We start from the raw sequence: 17370 nt of genomic DNA on the forward strand, positions 1-17370 counted from the left end.
ATAAGTCAGTGTTTGCAGGATCAGCACCTTTCTCTGGAATTTCTTTGCTTCTTTTAGTTTATACCACAATTTTATCATTATTTGAACATCTCAGTTCACCTGTGAAGTACCTTAGCATGGCTCTTTGACATACTATAATCAGAATCAGATCATTGTAGCCATTAAAAGATAGGTGTATTGCAATGATTTATATTCATTCATAGACCCCTGGAAATATATCACATTTGTTCAGAATTCACAGTATTACATCATTCTGAAAGAGACGTGTGTTTACCCTTCTCTTCAGGACAAGGACCTGGGTTGAAATCTTGGCTACATTGAAGTCAATAACAAAACTCCCAGTGATATTAATCAGGCCAGGGTTTCTCTCCCTGATCTTATACCTCTGTTAAAAGTAACGAGTCCACTCTGGGTGCTATACAACTAATAACTGTAATAATAATTATGTCAGTCTGAAAGACTGTAATAGAAGCATTTTCTTAAATATAAATAGATTGTCATAAAATGTGCCAAACAGGCACAGATGACAATTGGCAAGATACTTTTAATTCTTTTTTTAAAAGAGTCAAAATAGCCATACCTGCATTAGTTCTAATTACTTATAAATAACAGTTAGATTTGTTTTTACTCAAAGAGTAAATTTGTCCAAAAATAGCCATACTGTTATTGTCTTTTTTATCTTAAAAATAGCACCCAGTTAAGCTCAATGGAATTTTACTTATGGGTTTCTGTATCTCTGTTAAAGTATGTCATCCGCTTTCAGAAAGTTAATATCTTTGGGGAATTAATCTCTTTATAAAGAAGTTTGGCTCCAAATTAAAAAAAATTCAGTCAAACTAACCCATATTAATTTGAAGTTCTATTTAACATCTAACGTAGGTTTAGGTTTACAGGTGACCAGACTGAATTAATATAGTTAAGATGTCATTTGTCAATTAAGAACAACAATGAACATTGTAAGACTTTGGCCAAAAAAGTTTTTAAAGAGTATATTCTTTTCTTATGCCTGAGGCCTTAGTCCTATAGTTATAGTCCCTGATTTAGGATTACTCATATCTTTAAAGTTATGCACATGCATATGATTTTGTAGGACTAGGACCTTTAATAGTCACTTTACTTTAACACCTATTTAAAATAGAAGCAGTAATAAAAAATTAATACCTACCCCTTCAGCACTCAAATGTTTCTTAAAAGATAGTTTTTATTAACTAGATACACATCTGACAGCCACGGAAACGTTTTATACAAAAATTCCATTTTATGAAATGCTTTTAGCACCCAGCTCAGTGCGGTAAAGATGCAAAGAACAATGTGTTTACACTGCAGAATAAATTGCAGCTGCCATTTGAAGCTATCGGTTCAGTGATCCTAAAAGCAGCATAAAGCAAGTCTGAAGTTTAAATGTTTTAAGATGGTCAGATATTTTTTGTGAATTCTGTAACACTGACTTAAAGCATTTAATTTGTTGCCTTAAAGTTAATAATTTCACTAGAATTGCTTCCATTTACTAAGGGAGGAAAATGTTTTTCAGTGCTATTTTTCTAGATTTCAATACCTCCTGCATATCAATGGTGCATCAGGAACAGCCATTTGCCAAATGTTAGTCAAGTTGTATATTTTTTTCTATCAGGCTACAAATTGTCTCTCTAGAGATCCATTATGTATTCTGAAGCAAGTACCATTTTAAGTGATTTTTTTCAATCTCATCCTAAGAAATTCATTAAGATGTAGTAAATCAATTTTTCCTTAAATAAATCAACAGGGTTCCAGGAGCTGCCTTGTGAAAATGAATTCACCTAGTTTAGTGCACTAGCCATAAAAGCTGCCAATTATTGCTTTCAAATCAAGCCCCAGTGATGGTTTATGAGATGCTTTTCAGCAATTCAGCCAGCAAATGCCACAGTTCCTGCTCAAGCAGTGAAGCCACTGGATGAAGAAAAGAAGCATGTTGGAAAAGGGCCTTCTTTGAGGAGTTTAATAGAAAGAAAGATTGCTGCCACCCCCTGCAAAAGCAGAGACCACCACGAACAGCCACAACAGAAACACAAAGCAAAGCTCGAAAACCACAACAAAAGCTGTTATACTATGCGGAAACACCAATACCTGAGTCCCTTCTTAGGCAAAGTGTTCCTATCAAGATGTGGGTCGCTGTAGAAAAGTTAAAAGAAAAGAACTTCAGAGAAGAACAAAAGGGGAGGATTAAAGATCAGGATGAGGAGAGAAGTATAAACATCTGCATCACATTTTCAGAGGAAAAAGTGATGCACCCTATCTAAGCAAACATGCAAAAAAAATTTTAAAAAGCCTCCTAGGCATGTGTGGATTGTGTTATACATGCATTTGGTATCATGCTAATGAATTTCATCTGCTCACAAAAGTGATCTTGTTATTTCCTCTTTTCATAGCGAACAAAAATGGCTCTTTAAAAAATAAAAGAACATGCTTCAAATGAATGCTTAAAATATATATATTTAAACAGGTGTGCAGCCACCTACTTGTGAATACTGATAATATCTAAAAGTCAAAAGATGCTCATATACCATTTCCTTCTGCCTTCATCACAGAGAGTGCGCAGTCATTTATTATCACTTAGATGCAACATAAACATAGTGGTTGCTTTTTCAAATGGGCACAGAGTTTTCAGTGTTTCTTTCAACTTAAAATTTCATCTTCAGTGTGAAATCTATTAGCATTTGCAAAAAGCAAATATTTAATGAGTTGTGTTTTCACATAACTGACAAATGGACACCTGGCTTTTTCTTTCTGGGAGGAGGGTTTATTTTTAACTGAAATAAATATATGTTAAAATAAATTAATTTACTGCTAATCTCTCTAGCTAATATCATTATTAGTTCCTAGATGTTGGAGTGGCCATATAATAATTGACAGCAAAAGCAAGCTGGATGCATTAACTTCATGTCCACCATCTCTCATCTTCTTGCATTCATTTTTACAAGAACGGACACACACAAGAGCCTGCAAGACACCCATGAACCAAACTGGAGTAAAGGACTTACAACACTGAGTGTACTGAACAACACTGGAACTTCATGACAAAGGTGAAAAGCCTGAAGCGCAGTGGAAAAAGCAGCATGCCATAGGAATGCTGAAATGCTAGTGAGAGTTCATCATGATAGATAAAATTGCAGGATTTTAAAATTGCCTTTGGGAAAGAAACAAAACAACAAACAAACAAAAACTAAACCAAACAGAAAAAACCCAACCAAAGCCCGTGAACTGTATCTGTCAACTCTGCCATATGCCACCCCCTTGAGATTTAATTAAGTGGACTCTCACTGGCATGTCTGTGTGTCACAATTTACACCTGAGCAACAAACACGGCAGGGGTCTCAATTGAGCCCCAACTCTCACAAGACACTTTGCTGTATAAATGTGGGCAACAAAACCTGGAGCTTTTGTGCATTCTACTGCCTTGAGACAGCATTACCTGTCCTGTCTCCTGGGTAAAGTATTTCTGCAGAATTTGGGACTAGCAGCAGGGGAAGAGAGAGGGCTAGAAGAACAAGTCCAATGAAACAGAAAACAAGAGAAGGAATATTAGCGTGAAAAGAGGTGAGAAAGGGGAAGGAGTTAAAAAACAAAAAAACCGAACATTTTTTTCAGTAGTAGTTTTCTGTTACGAAGATGCAACAAAGTTTTAGTAACAAAGTTATATAATAAGGTAAGGCTAAATTCCAAGGTTTCAAAATACACTGCCTTCTACAGAAGGTGCACTCTCATAGTTTGCTATGAAAGAAATTTTCTCTTCTACTTAGGTTCATATACCACACCCATCACCATGGTATCCAAGCCCTTGTTGTCCAGATCCTAATTGTGTGAATTATTATTAAAGCAAACATTAATTTTAACCAAAAATACTTGGCTTCTCAAGACAAGATTAAAATGCTGGTGAAGTGTATTGTACACCACTATTAGATCAGCTGATACAAAAAGATGATAAGGTATGTGAAATTCAGATACAAGGTAGCACTGAGCAATTAAAAATGTCTCACAGAGGTGGCAATTACAAATAAAAGACTCTTCTTTTAAAAGATCCATGCTTAATATAATTCAGAACTGAATTCCTTGCTTGAAATGGCCATTTTTGTATGTCTTGGTTGTATCCTTCAATATTTACCTCGTAGGAATGGCAATCTGAATTGCAATCATGAAACGTTTGTTAATTGCGACATCACTGATTTTTAATATATGAACATACAGTACATATTAATGGAGTCTAAATTTAAATCTACTCACCTTTCAGACAATGTTGTCTTAACACTGTTGGTTCTGACAAAGGGAGTCAAAGAATCATCTTTAGGAGCTGCAATCAAGCCACTGGACGAGTTATGGCTCAGTCCACCTCCACTGCTGAGAGAGATATCAATGGATTCACAGCTGGTGTGAAGACTGCTGACAGACTGGTATCCAATGCCATCCTTGCTAACAGCAGAAGAGCTACTTGCGTTGGTACCCCAAGTTAAACTGTTGGAGGGAGCCGAATGGGCCGAACTGGGACTAGAAGCTAATGGAGACTGGTTCATGTCTGTGTTTTTACTATAAAGAGGACTGCTGCTCCCACTGCTCAGTATACCGCTGCCAGAAGGAGAATCAAGGTTACCCGGCTGGTTCATGGTAGCATGAGGATTGGAGATGACCACTGAATTTTTCATATTTTCTGTTGTTGTGATGGGAACTTGTTTACTTGGCTTTCCACCAAAAAGTCTGTGGAAAAAGTTCAGAAAACATAACAAAAACTTTGTGAAACGGAATGTAAAATGACAAAGTACAAAAGATATTTTAGATATATATTATTTGTCTTTAGACACCTGAAAACTATCACTGGAAAAATGACATTCAATTACATTGAGACACCAGATACTCCATCTATAGGAAATGATGTAATGATAACTATGACAATAAACTGAAAACTAGTGATTCAGAAAAAAATGTTTTGATGCTAGCTAAATCAAAGGGAGAAAGATAGGCTCTGTTTTAAAGAAATTTCCTGCTTGTAAATTGTCTTTCTTAGATTCATATCGACAATCATGGATTGATGGGCTTCCTTTTCCCCTCTTTACCATTAATCAAACTCAGAGAATATTATTATGCCAATTTCAGACACATCTTAGCTTTTCCTTATATGAACCTTCAAATACAATTTTCACAGAACTTAAAAATATTAGCCACTTTATATTCTGCTTCCTGAGGGAAATGGATTTTACTCATTGTAATATTGAATTGATAACTTTGAAGCATGGAATATTAGACTGGCTGTTGTTCAGATCCATATATCCAGATCACTCAAATCATATTTTGAAAAATCTCTGAGGAAAAGATTTTGACTTTTGCACTAATCACTGAGTGGCCCATACAAAAGTAGCATCTGAAGAAATCTGTTACAAAAGTCAATGACACTTAGCAAGGAAAGCCTGATGATTTTCCCCTAAAAAGTCTGCCCTGCCTAAATCACAAATAGCCTCTATTTCCTCAGAAGAGCCACTAGGTAAGAGTTTCAAAAGCACCTAAGCTATTCAAAAGAACCATTTTCAAAGGGACTTAAGCACTCTGGAACCTAAGTATCATTGAAAGTCAATGGCCCTTAGATTCCTAAATGCCTACATAGAATATTAGAGTTGGAAGGGACCTCAGGAGGTCATCTAGTCCAACCCCCTGCTCAAAGCAGGACTAACCTCAGCTAAATCATCCCAGCCAGGGCTTTGTCAAGCAACAGCTTAAAAACCTCTAAAGATGGAGATACTACCACCTCCCTAGGTAACCCATTCCAGTGCTTCACCGCCCTCCTAGTGAAAAACTTTTTCCAAATATCCAACCTAGACCTCCTCCACTGCAACCTGAGTCCGTTGCTCCTTGTTCTGTCATCTACTACCATTGAGAACAGCCTACCTCCATCCTCCCTAGAACCCCCTTTCAGACAGTTAAAGGCTGCTATCAAATCCCCCCTCATTCTTCTCTTTTGCAGACTAAACAAGCCTAGTTCCCTCAGTCTCTCCTCATAAGTCTTGTGCTCCAGCTCCCTAATCATTTTTGTTGCCCTCCGCTGGACTCTCTCCAACTTGTCCACATCCTTTTTGTAGTAGGGGGCCCAAAACTGGACACAATACTCCAAATGCAGCCTCACCAATGCTGAATAGAGGGGAATAATCACTTCCCGCGATCTGCTGGCAATTCTCCTACTAATGCAGCCCAATATGCTATTAGCTTTCTTGGCAACCAGGGCACACTGCTGACTCATATCCAGCTTCTTATCCACTGTAACCCCCAGGTCCTTTTCTGCAGAACAGCTGCCTAGCTCGTCGGTCCCTAGTCTGTAGCTGTGCATGGGATTCTTCCGTCCCAAGTGGAGGAGTCTACACTTGTCCTTGTTGAACCTCATCAGATTTCTTTTGGCCCAATCCTCCAGTTTGTTTAGGTCCTTCTGTATCCTATCCCTACCTTCCAGGGTATCTACCACTCCCCCTAGCTTAGTGTCATCTGCAAACTTGCTGAGGGTGCAATCTACCCCATCCTCCAGATCATTAATGAAGATGTTGAACAAAACTGGCCCCAGGACCGACTCCTGGGGCACTCCGCTTGTGACCGGTTGCCAGCTAGACATGGAGCCATTAATTACTACCCGTGAGCCCGATGATCTAGCAAACTCTCTACTCATTTGATAGTCCATTCATCCAACCTATACTACTTTAACTTGCTGATAAGAATACTGTGGGAGACTGTATGAAAAGCTTTGCTAAAGTCAAGCACGTGCTTTCCCCACATCCACAGAGCCGGTCACTTCTTCATAGAAGGCAATCAGTTTGGTCAGGCATGGCTTGCCCTTAGTGAATCCATGTTGACTGTTCCTGACCACCTTCCTCTCTTCTAAGTGCCTTTTGAAAATTGGACATATGCTTCTAAATCACTTAAGTGATTTTGAAAATTTCACCCACTAGGAGCAGTGGTTCAGACATTTCAGAAAGCTCTCTGCTAGGAACTAAACAATATGCCATTTCCTATTATCCCTAAACAACTTCCTTAAGGGAGTCCTAGATTTCTTCTGCTTAGGACCAGAGATGATCACTACCTAATGGTGATTTGACAGGAGAACTCTGCAATTTGTATAGCAAGCCCTTCTTCTAGAACAGTGGTTCTTAACCTTTCCAAACTACTGTACCCCTGAAGCCCGAGTCCCACCCCCACGGGGCTGAGGCATGTAACTTAGTTTCACGGCGCCCCTGTGGCTCCAGGCAATTACCTTTCTTGCCACCCTCAATACCAGCTCTGCACTTGCGACCCCTCTAAAACTCCAGGTTAAGAAACACTGTTCTAGAATGTACTATGAGGATGTTTAGCTTAATCTTGTCTTTTGTCTTAGTTTGCTGAGAGTACTTACAACAGGCCTAGACTAGCTGCCATCAGACCAAGAAGGTGAAGAGATTTTGAAGCCAAACTAATGCTAATTCTTCTCTGAATTTGAAATCAATACCTCAAAAGAAACTAATTATCCCCCAATGCATACTCAGAGTCCAAATTGTAAAAGATTTCAGAGGGAAATAGGGATTTTTTCATAGTGCTACTGTATAACAATGATAAATTCTTGCTTTACAATAGAGATTGTCACCACCTAGAATATAGTCAATATGATTGCCAGACCCCTTGGGATGACCTTGTTGTATGTATAACGTCTCCTGGCATGCTGCTTCCCAAACCTATTTAAAGTGAGGTAGGAAAAAAGCGGCTATCCAAAAAAGAGTGATGAGGTAGACATCAAAGGAGAATGGGGTCTGAAGAATGTACGAACCAGCCCAACTCAGCAAGTTGGCAGAGTCAGAATAAAAGTTAACCCTGGAAGGAGACAATGAGCACATTTTTTATCCTTTCCTAGTGTTGATAAAAAACAGGAATAACTGAGGTGATTGTTGGGTTTTGTCTTTAGGGATGCATCAGGAAAAGAGTGAACACTAAACATTAATTTTGCCTCTTTTCTCATCTTAAAGTAATCAACCATCAATTCCTTGTCACTATGCTAAAATTAAAATATTTGCACCAATTTATCTTCTTTAACAAGTGGCAAAAAAACCTGCATTGTCTTCTATGGAATATAAACTTGTTTTACGTGACAGAAAGTGCTAGACGAGATATGCTGGAACAATTAAGACAGTGCTAGACTTTCATAAAATAATTGTAATTATGGAATTTTATTCTTCACGTAAGTGTAGAAAACATATTTGCTTTCAGTTTTAAAGTGGGTAGTATTTAACATACAACAGCACAGTCTTTACTGCTGTCCTTTTATAGTTACAGGTGCTTATTTGCGGTGTAAAATCAGCATGGAATATTAATTAAGCATAAAGCATGCAACTAAATTCTCAATTGTACATGACAGCACTGGTGCCCAGCAACACACACCCTGGGCAAATTCAGTGCTGGTGTATCTCCACTGAAAACGAGTTAGCTGTGCCAGGGACATATTTATTTACATAGTCTGGTAACAACTGAAGAATGAAATAGTTGATCAAGAAAGTGAAGGTTTAGATTAAATCTTAACCTCTCCCACAAAAAATTGTCTAAGATTCCTCATATTCTCTGTGTCTATTCTAAAAAGTTGCCTGTATTTCAAACATTATAATAATGAAGGGTCTAGCAAAATGGTTTTCTGGTCATCAACAGAAATCTGTGACTGAGTTTGATTATTTATATACTTGAGGCAAGCAACATGGAAGTTTTTCATTTATAGTGTAATATCATAACAAGCAGTCTTAACTTTTTTTGTTTTAAAATAATAATTGCTGAAAATTAAATTTTCATAGACGTAACTTTTCCAGAAATAGAAGAATCACTAAACTACACATTTCATGCTAAATTATACTTGCACAGGCTTTTCAAAGACAGCCATTCACCTAAAAAGAAATGAAGTATTCAATTTTTGTCTAGCTGGAATCCAACCCACTATTACAGGAGTTAAGCTCAAATTGGCAACTTGAATGCGATATGGCATCATCACATCATTTGAAGTAGGATGATGCCAGTGTAATTGTATGGAGATGAAATTATGATGTCAAGACACAATGACATCACTGCAACTCAAAAGAGACTATGTTACTTACAATGTCCAATTAAAATGAAAATAACGTTAATGCATATCTTTGCAGCAGTCAAGACATTGATGCAAATGCTGCTGAAAAACAAGGAAATTAACTTCCACTCACCCAAGTACTTGTGTTAAAAATAACAGGGAAGGGAGGAGACTATATAAGATTATAAAGAGCTAGAAAATAGATCATTACATTTAAGACGGTTTTTGTTAAAAATTAGAAAATTCAATATGGCTGACATAGTACCTAAGAACATTAGACTGTTCGGTACCTCCATACTTTGGCACTGAGGTAAAGAATGTCACCAAAAAGGACATGCAACTGAATAGACTGCTGAGTTACATATGACTGAGTGGAATACTTTATTGGACCAAGTAAGTGAACAGATGTAAATATACTGGGTCAAATTACGTTCTCACACTAGTGCAAATCTGCAGTAACTCCATTTACTTCAATGTCTCGTCATGTAACCCAACTTTGCACTGTTTCCCTGTGGTGCTGCAGAAAGTGTCAGTACAATGGGATGAAATCAAGAGTTCTACAGGAGCCTGTATCCTTGTTTCTGTGGGTTTATGTCTCACTCTTACTAATGTTTTCAAGTTCTAATTTTATTCTGAATTACCCACATCTGTGATCATTTTGGGGAGGGTTTAACAATCAATTTCAAATGTTTAAGTTTGCTGCTGTATCAAAACCAATAAATATTTACAATATTATTGGCCAGCATATTTACTAGCTGTGACATTAAATTTCAGTACGAAGACCTCAATCTAGGACAGCCATTAGTAAGTGCCCACAAAATTTAGCCAGTCCTGCGCCTGAACAGCCACAAGCATATAACACAAGTTACTTCCACAGTGAATAAATTTTTGCCTACCTGCGCAAAGTGGGTGAGGCCACGTCAGGGTATTTGGATCCTTGTTGGTGAGTACTCGGAGTGCCACTACAAGCAGTCTGTGATGCAGGGTTCACTTTAACAGAATTACATGAAGCCACACTTTCGTTGTCAGATGAGATCCCTTTCTCTTTATCTGTTTGGTTGATTAATCCTGTCAGAGAGCTTCCAAGGGGTACCTTAGCTGGTTCTCTCATTTTAGGGACTGGCAACCCAGCTGACTTGCTGCTTATGTTGGAGTCTATGCTACTGGTACTAGATCTATTACCAGCTCCACTTCTGCTACTGGATTTACTGGGCCTGGGCAAACTACGATACTGAAGATTAGTGCGGGCACTAAGTGCTAAGTAGCCATCGTCCTGGTTCTGTGAGCCATCAACACTAGTTTTCCGACCAGTGGACCGACCCACAAGTCCAGATGATTTTGGGATTTTGCCCAGTGTGGCTGATCTGCTGGTGATAGTTGCACCACTGGCAGTAATCATAGTCATGCCTACAGCTGACCCACTCTGTTTCTTAAATCCAAACGTATTTGTATTAGCTGCAGCTGTTCTAGAGTTACTTGTGGGAGGCTTTTTGGATTCATCACCACTGCTGCGTCCTGCATCTGATGGGGAACGTTTAACATGTCCAGCTTTTGGAGAAAGTCTGCCCTTTTCTGATACCTTGGCATCATCAGTTTTCCCTAAAGAACAGAAAAAGAAGTCTAATATTAAACAAATTGAAAACATTAAGCAAATGGTAAACATCAAAGCAGCATGAAAAACAAGAGTATGTTAGCCACAAGAGTGTGGTTAAGAATTATGATCCAGTTTGCATTCAATTAAAATGCACTATTGTGAGTTATACATGCAGGCTTGCCAGGAGAGAGTATCTGATGTGTTTGCCCTTGAGAATATGAAAAACAATGAACAGAACGTTAAGTAAAAGTGACAGATAAATCAGAAGTGTTTTTCGTTCATGACTACCATTGGTTGGATACCATTGTGTCAATAGTGAAGTGATATGATATGGCAACTCTTGAAAAATAAGCTTTAGAAAAAAAATGTGTATAGAACTGGTGAAGGCCACATTTTCAAAACAGACCTTGAAATTTCCATTCACATAGGGTACACAACCAAGCGTGATTGAAATTGTAATTCACTATTTGTATGTACAAATACTATTAATGCTCATGCCCAAATTTGCTTGTGCTACAAGCTCACAAAGTCCATCTGAAAATCTGTTTTAATATAAATTAAGATGCAGTTGCTATTTTAGTAGTGAAAAAAAGCTTCTTTCACACAACTATCTTTAGCCATGTAAAGTCTAGGATCTGAGTTATTTTTAATTCAGGAATACAAAACTGGAGTTCCATTAGTTACCATTATAAGAAACAAGAATATTGCACTATCAATATATTTTAAAATTAATGTAGAACCATGAAACAAAAGCACAGAGATTTAGAATGTTATACACACACACACACACACACACAAAATCTATGAGTAAACATAGAACTAGTTAAAGTTCAGTTCCTGCCACAGGAAAAGAAGTTAAGCACTTTATTCCTCCATTGTAAACTGTTGGCCTGCCTGTGTGTTACATTTTTCTCACCTGTTCCAGGTGTCTTCAGTGAGCTTGAGGTGGTTGAAGGTTTAGTTCTCGGTGTAGTAATGCCAACCTGAGCTGACATGCCCCGCCTCCAGGAACCAGTCTGTGAAATGACGGTGTTCTTCCTACCAGAAGTGCTTTTATCAGATTCATCGGACACATCAGAAGGATTTCGCCTCCATTTAGATCCAGACTCCATCTTTATGCCACTATCTGAGCCTCCATCAGATTTCTTGACTTCATCACTGGACCACAGGGAATTCCGTTCGACCTGAGAATGCTTTTCTGCATCAGTCTAAGGGAAACAATAAATCATACAAGATCCTCCATTGTAAATTCCTTTTTCAAATCCTTCCTTTTTTTAAGGTTCAAAATCTAGAACCACTAAGCTGATTTAAAAATTCACTAATCATATTTTATTACACTTAGACATTTTACTTTCGTTTACTTGTTTTGTTCAGCCTGCTTTTTGCCAGAGAAAAGCCAAGATAAATAATGAATCCTATGAACTATGTTTGCTTTCTGATGCACTGGAAAACCATCACTAAATAGCCAAAACCAAAAACCAACCAACCAACACGCACTAAACACCTGATTAATAAATAATAATGAAAATACTCAGTTCATTACCATTTACCTCCTCCTTGAATTTTATGTGAACCCTTTTATTGCAATGCAAAAAAATCATTTCAAACATGTGCAGCTAGCTTTTCTTTGTTCTTGCTGCTTTCCTATCTCTTGTCTGGCAATTTGATCTCTAGAGCACAATGAAATAGCTTTTTGCATGGACTGAAAGACGTGGAATGCTGTTAATTTTAATCTAACCCATTAGAACAGAGGTTTTCAACCAGGGTACATGTACCCCTGGGAGTACTTCAGAGTACCGCAAGGGATACGCAAAAGGATCGGGCAGCTGCAGCCCGCCTCCCAGCTGGAAGCAGGGACTAGACAGGAGATGGGTGACTGCAGGTTGCCTCCTGGCTGCGCACCAGACCAGGCAAGAGGCGGGCAGTCACCTATCAAGGGGGCCCTCAGGCGCCACCTGCAGGGGGCGCTAGGTCACGACATACAGCTGGGTGCCAGAGACCCAAGAATGCCACTGGAGCCGGGCGAGGGGCCCACATAGTGTGCTTTGCCCCCGGCCCCACACCCTGCTAGGGACGGCCCTGCACAAGAAGACTCAGAAGTGCAAAACTAAAAAAAATAAAATATAAAATGGTCTTGAATGTATTTTAGGCCACTATGCCTTTTGTTGCAACTGCAGTTACAACAGGTAGAGTGAAAATCATGAAGGGGTACTTCAGGTGAAACCTTGAGACGGTAGGGGTACAGTTTCTTAAAAAGGTTGAACACCTCTGCATTAGAAAGACACCAAAGAAACTGAAGAGAAATGAAACCCCATTTTACCACTTTCAAACACATTCAAATCTGACTTAAATCCACAAAGCAAATCAGTTCATAATTCACAATGAAGCATCATCTCTTACTTTTTTTATATTTTGCCAATCCTACTGCACATCCAGTTTGCAAAGTCAGATGTTTTATGGAGTATTTTGCAACAACTATGCTCAAGGATAGAATTTTCCCATTATATTATCCAATATATTTCCTTTCTCTTTTCCTTTCCCATTACCAATGATTATTAAGAGATATACCTATTAAAAATTCTCTTACTGAATTAGGTTTCTCCTGCCACGCTTATTTTGTGATAAGCAATTGGAAGTTTGTAATAACACAACTAACTACAGAAGCTGAATACCACCCACATCTTAGGAGATTTTGAACTCCAGATCGGGAATAAAAAGCAACAGCTAAAGTTACTAATCACGGCACCTTTATGAAGGCAACTGCAAATCCACACCTGCTTATGTCTCACTGAACTGAGTTGTGCAGAAGAAGGTTAACTAAGGGCTATTTCTGCAACATGCTGAAAAGCGCTTTCGTCTCTTTAGGGGAGGTAAGGATTGGTCAGAAGCTTGTATTAGACTTTCCAGCACTTTGAAAGATTTGGTCTTGGGTTTAACTACCCCAAGAGCTTTTTTAAAAACACACTCAGACACCTGGGTAATCAGCAAAGTGGCAAAATGAAATACAAAAAAGAGTGCATGACAGTTGAACTTTCTCAACAAGATATTACATTTTATTTTTAAACCTCCCATCTCCCTGAATCTGTCTATGGTTTTATAATTTATTTTCTTGCATCACCAGGTGATATCCTTAATATGAGTGCCAGGGTTTTTTTGGTTTAATTTCTTTTGCCTTTTACTGTGATGTTTAAAAGAGAACAAGAAAAAATAGTTTAGTGTTCAATATATGAAAGCTAACACCATACATTATAATGGTTTATTTGAGTGTCATATGAAATAGTTGGGGACTATTTTATTTTTCCTGTTATTAGCCCATTAAATGATAAAGCACCTGAAGGTTTATTGTTGGACTGTGGATTCAGGGATTGTTTTCTTGTTGGCACTTTCCATTTGCCATTCAAATGTAGAGTTTCTCTGCCTCTCTATCCAAAAAAAAAAAAAAAAAAAAAAGTGGTCTCAACATAGCCTTCAGAAATCCCCTTATTCTAAGAAACACAATATTGCTTTCTTCTTACTTCTCTCTCTAATGGATACAAGATCTTGGGATTGATAGTTGCTACTCTAAATTTGTGAACAATATCAGCTTTGTCATATACCAAGAGAATCTGGCTACACCTCCCTGGTGTATTTCACTACAATTCACTTCAGCTTCATTTAACCACCACCTAACTTTATCTATTTTTTACAAACAAAAAATGGAACCAACAAACCCAAGCCTATCATCATCAGTCATCTTCTTCCTGTGTATGCTACTCTTTGTCCATTGTCTTCTAATCATTGTCTATTTATCCTACAAGCCCTCCAGAGTAGGACTTGTGTCTAATTGTCACTGAAGTGCTTAGCACCCTTTTGGGTGCCTATTGACAAATTTTCCTTTACTTTAAACTTCCCTGGTTTGCCTTAGGAAAAAAAGGTAAAATCTGACCACCAGAGAGTGCATAACAGCAAGTTCTCTGACAATTTAACAGCTTTGTTCTCTTCAACTTTCTTTGATCCAACTATTGTACCACAGTTAAACATCACCTTCCCTGGTATTTGACATTCTGCAAGTCCACACTTGAAACAACTTGACCATGGATGCTTCAGTTTCATGTCGAATAACAAGAATGACACAGAACCATGGCTGAGGGCCAGAACCCAAACACAAAAAAACTTGCCATCACAATCTCAGCTGAAACACTACCCAGCTTGAGAAACCATTAGACTAGATGAACCTGTAATCCTGAGACAGAGGTGCAGCTGTCTGCTGGAGGTCATCATAAGGCACACAGGATATATATAATAGGTGAACAAGGACTGCCAACTGGCTAAACTGGGAGCAACCTTAACTGGCAAATGAGACTCTTAGAACTTTATGAATACGATAGCACACCAAGAGATTTGGTTGGTTTTAAAAAGGTTCAATTTTAAAGGTTCTATTACCTTCCTTTCCAAATAATGGAGTCTTGATTTTGATAAGTCTTCTTGTCCCATCTGATAGTTTACTGCTGTTGTTACCCTTGTGGAGGAACTGCTTTTTCTTGTGAACTATTTTAGCATTTAATCTACTGCAAGCAAAACTTCTAAGCTATTTTATCTTATTCTCCCATTTCTTGTTGCTGTTGGAGTCCTCTTCAAATATTTCCTAATTCACACTTCTCATCAGAAGATGTGGATATGATTGGATTTGGGGGGCGGGGGTGGGGTGTTTTTTGTGAGAAAGGGCAACCACCATGAATTTTCTACACAGATTTGAACTTTATCATATCTATAGTCTATTTTTCAGAGGTGATGAATCTGCATAGCTCCCACTGGCTTCAGCTGAAGTTGTGGTTACTCAACACCTCTAAATATCCATTCTTTAGTCTTGTATTTAGCAGAATTAGATTTGTTTCTGTTTTGTCTTTCTTGTTTCTTTTGTACTGATAATACTGCATATGTGTTTCTGGTTACATCTACAGAGACTAACATGTGAGGGCCCTCCCTTTTTGATATGTTGTATTGTTTGTCCAGACTCCCAGTTTCACATGCACGAGCTCCAAGATCTCTCTTTAATTATCTAAAATCCAAACCCTGCACTCCCTTAAACAGATGTGGTAAGACCACAACACAGGGGACCAAAGTAGCAGAGACCCTGGGAACGGGTATGCCACATCCCTGTGTGCTGTGAAAATCTCTGTGGCAGGTCTTTGTGGCTCACCGCATACAAGAAGGCAAATATGGACAGGCAAAGACTATAATACATGTATCCAAACAAAGAATACAAGAGAGGAAGGGGGGTGGTGGCTAATACATAACACTCCGCTTCCATAGGCTGCGGCATTAGCTCTGAGTCCCTTCCCAAACTAAGCATGATTCTCACAGTCAAAGCCCATTTACTTGCTCTATGTTGGTAAGATTAGGATTTGGCCTTTAAGAGAAGAAATAAAGCAAATAATAATTTGCAGTTAATAGCACCTTTATCTGAGTACAGCAGAACACTTTACAGAAATTCTTTAATTCTCACAATATTTTTGTGAGAGAGTCCTATAATTCTCTCCCACAGGTATTATAAAATGGGTAGAGTGAGCAAGGAGCAGTTAAATTAGGTCACAGCAAGTAAATGTCAAAACTGTAAATATAACCCATGTATCCTGGTGTGACCCAAAAAGCCCTTAATGTCAACAGGGAAGGGGGCTACAAAAATACATTTTGGTTCACTAAAAAAAACCAAAGTCCTGTAGCACTTTAATGACTAACAAATTTAATTTCTGCAGACATAAGTTTTCGTGGGCTGCAACCCACTCGGTCAGATGCAAGAAACAGAAATCAGATAGGGGGTATATATATACATCCAAGGGTAAGGAACAACAATAGGGAGGGTAGGTGTTAGCAAAGTCCATTCAGTTAGAGTAGATGAGGCCTATTCACAACCACTGATTAGAAGGTGAGAATGTGTGAACAGTGACAATTACTTCTTGTAATGAGATAACCATTCCAAGTCCCTATTCAGGCCCAGTTTGATTGTGTCAAGTTTGCATATGAGTTCCAGCTCTGCAGTTTCTCACTGAAGTTTTTTGTAGAAGTATGGCAACTTTCAAGTCAGCTACAGAGTGTCCTGGGAGAATGAAGTGCTCTCTGACTGGTTTATGGATGTTACCATTTTTTATGTCTGATTTGTGTCCATTTGTAGTCACCAGCAAAGGGGAAAATCAGGCTTTCCTCCAGACAGGAGATAAGAAATGTGTATCTCTCTGTTGGGATGTATCATGTATATTAATCTTTGTAAGCTAACACAATGGATGTCCATTTACATACAAAGTCAAATGTTAATAAAGGGAGGTGAAATCAACAGAAAAGTTGCATATAGGAAAAAACAAGCCATGGGAGGTTATCTCATATATGAGTAAAGACAATGAACTTTGGGGGTATTTCTAGAAGACAAAGAAGATCCTGCAACTAGGGAAGTAAACAGACCAGAGCATTTTAATTCATGAAAACAGGAGCTTAGCCAATCTTGGTTGAAAACTCTAAAGAGATCTTTGATTGCAATACACTTCTTTAGACCTTAACCTGTTACTTAAGTTTAGCCTCGAGAAGCATGTAATGATTTTATTGATATGTAACCATTTTTTTCCAATATCATTATTCACTATCTCCTGAATCTCTAGTCTTTGATAATAAACTTATTTTTGTTTTCTCTATAACTATATGTCAGTGCTCTAGTATTAAGCAAAGAGCT

General features: G+C 38.2%; 1 protein-coding gene across 11 annotated transcripts in view; it reads right to left on the reverse strand.

The window, feature by feature from the left end:
• The window catches only part of NAV2 (neuron navigator 2), a 333333-nt gene that overhangs the window by 53507 nt on the left and 262456 nt on the right, over window positions 1-17370 (reverse strand). For 9 of the 11 annotated variants that reach the window (XM_067558193.1, XM_067558197.1, XM_067558192.1 and 6 more), the window contains 5 exons: window positions 11587-11878; window positions 9973-10675; window positions 4258-4725; window positions 3449-3514; window positions 2104-2148 (listed from right to left, as the gene is read on the reverse strand). In XM_067558193.1, the coding sequence (XP_067414294.1) occupies window positions 2104-2148; window positions 3449-3514; window positions 4258-4725; window positions 9973-10675; window positions 11587-11878 (1574 nt within the window). The remainder of the gene's footprint in view (window positions 1-2103; window positions 2149-3448; window positions 3515-4257; window positions 4726-9972; window positions 10676-11586; window positions 11879-17370) is intronic. The other 2 variants (XM_067558196.1, XM_067558195.1) reach the window with 1 other exon arrangement.

The sequence above is a fragment of the Emydura macquarii genome, unplaced genomic scaffold (genome assembly GCF_026122565.2).
Source record: "Emydura macquarii macquarii isolate MOO-44397 ecotype Brisbane River unplaced genomic scaffold, CSIRO-AGI_Emac_v2 contig_1876, whole genome shotgun sequence".
In the NCBI taxonomy this organism is placed as follows: domain Eukaryota; kingdom Metazoa; phylum Chordata; order Testudines; family Chelidae; genus Emydura; species Emydura macquarii.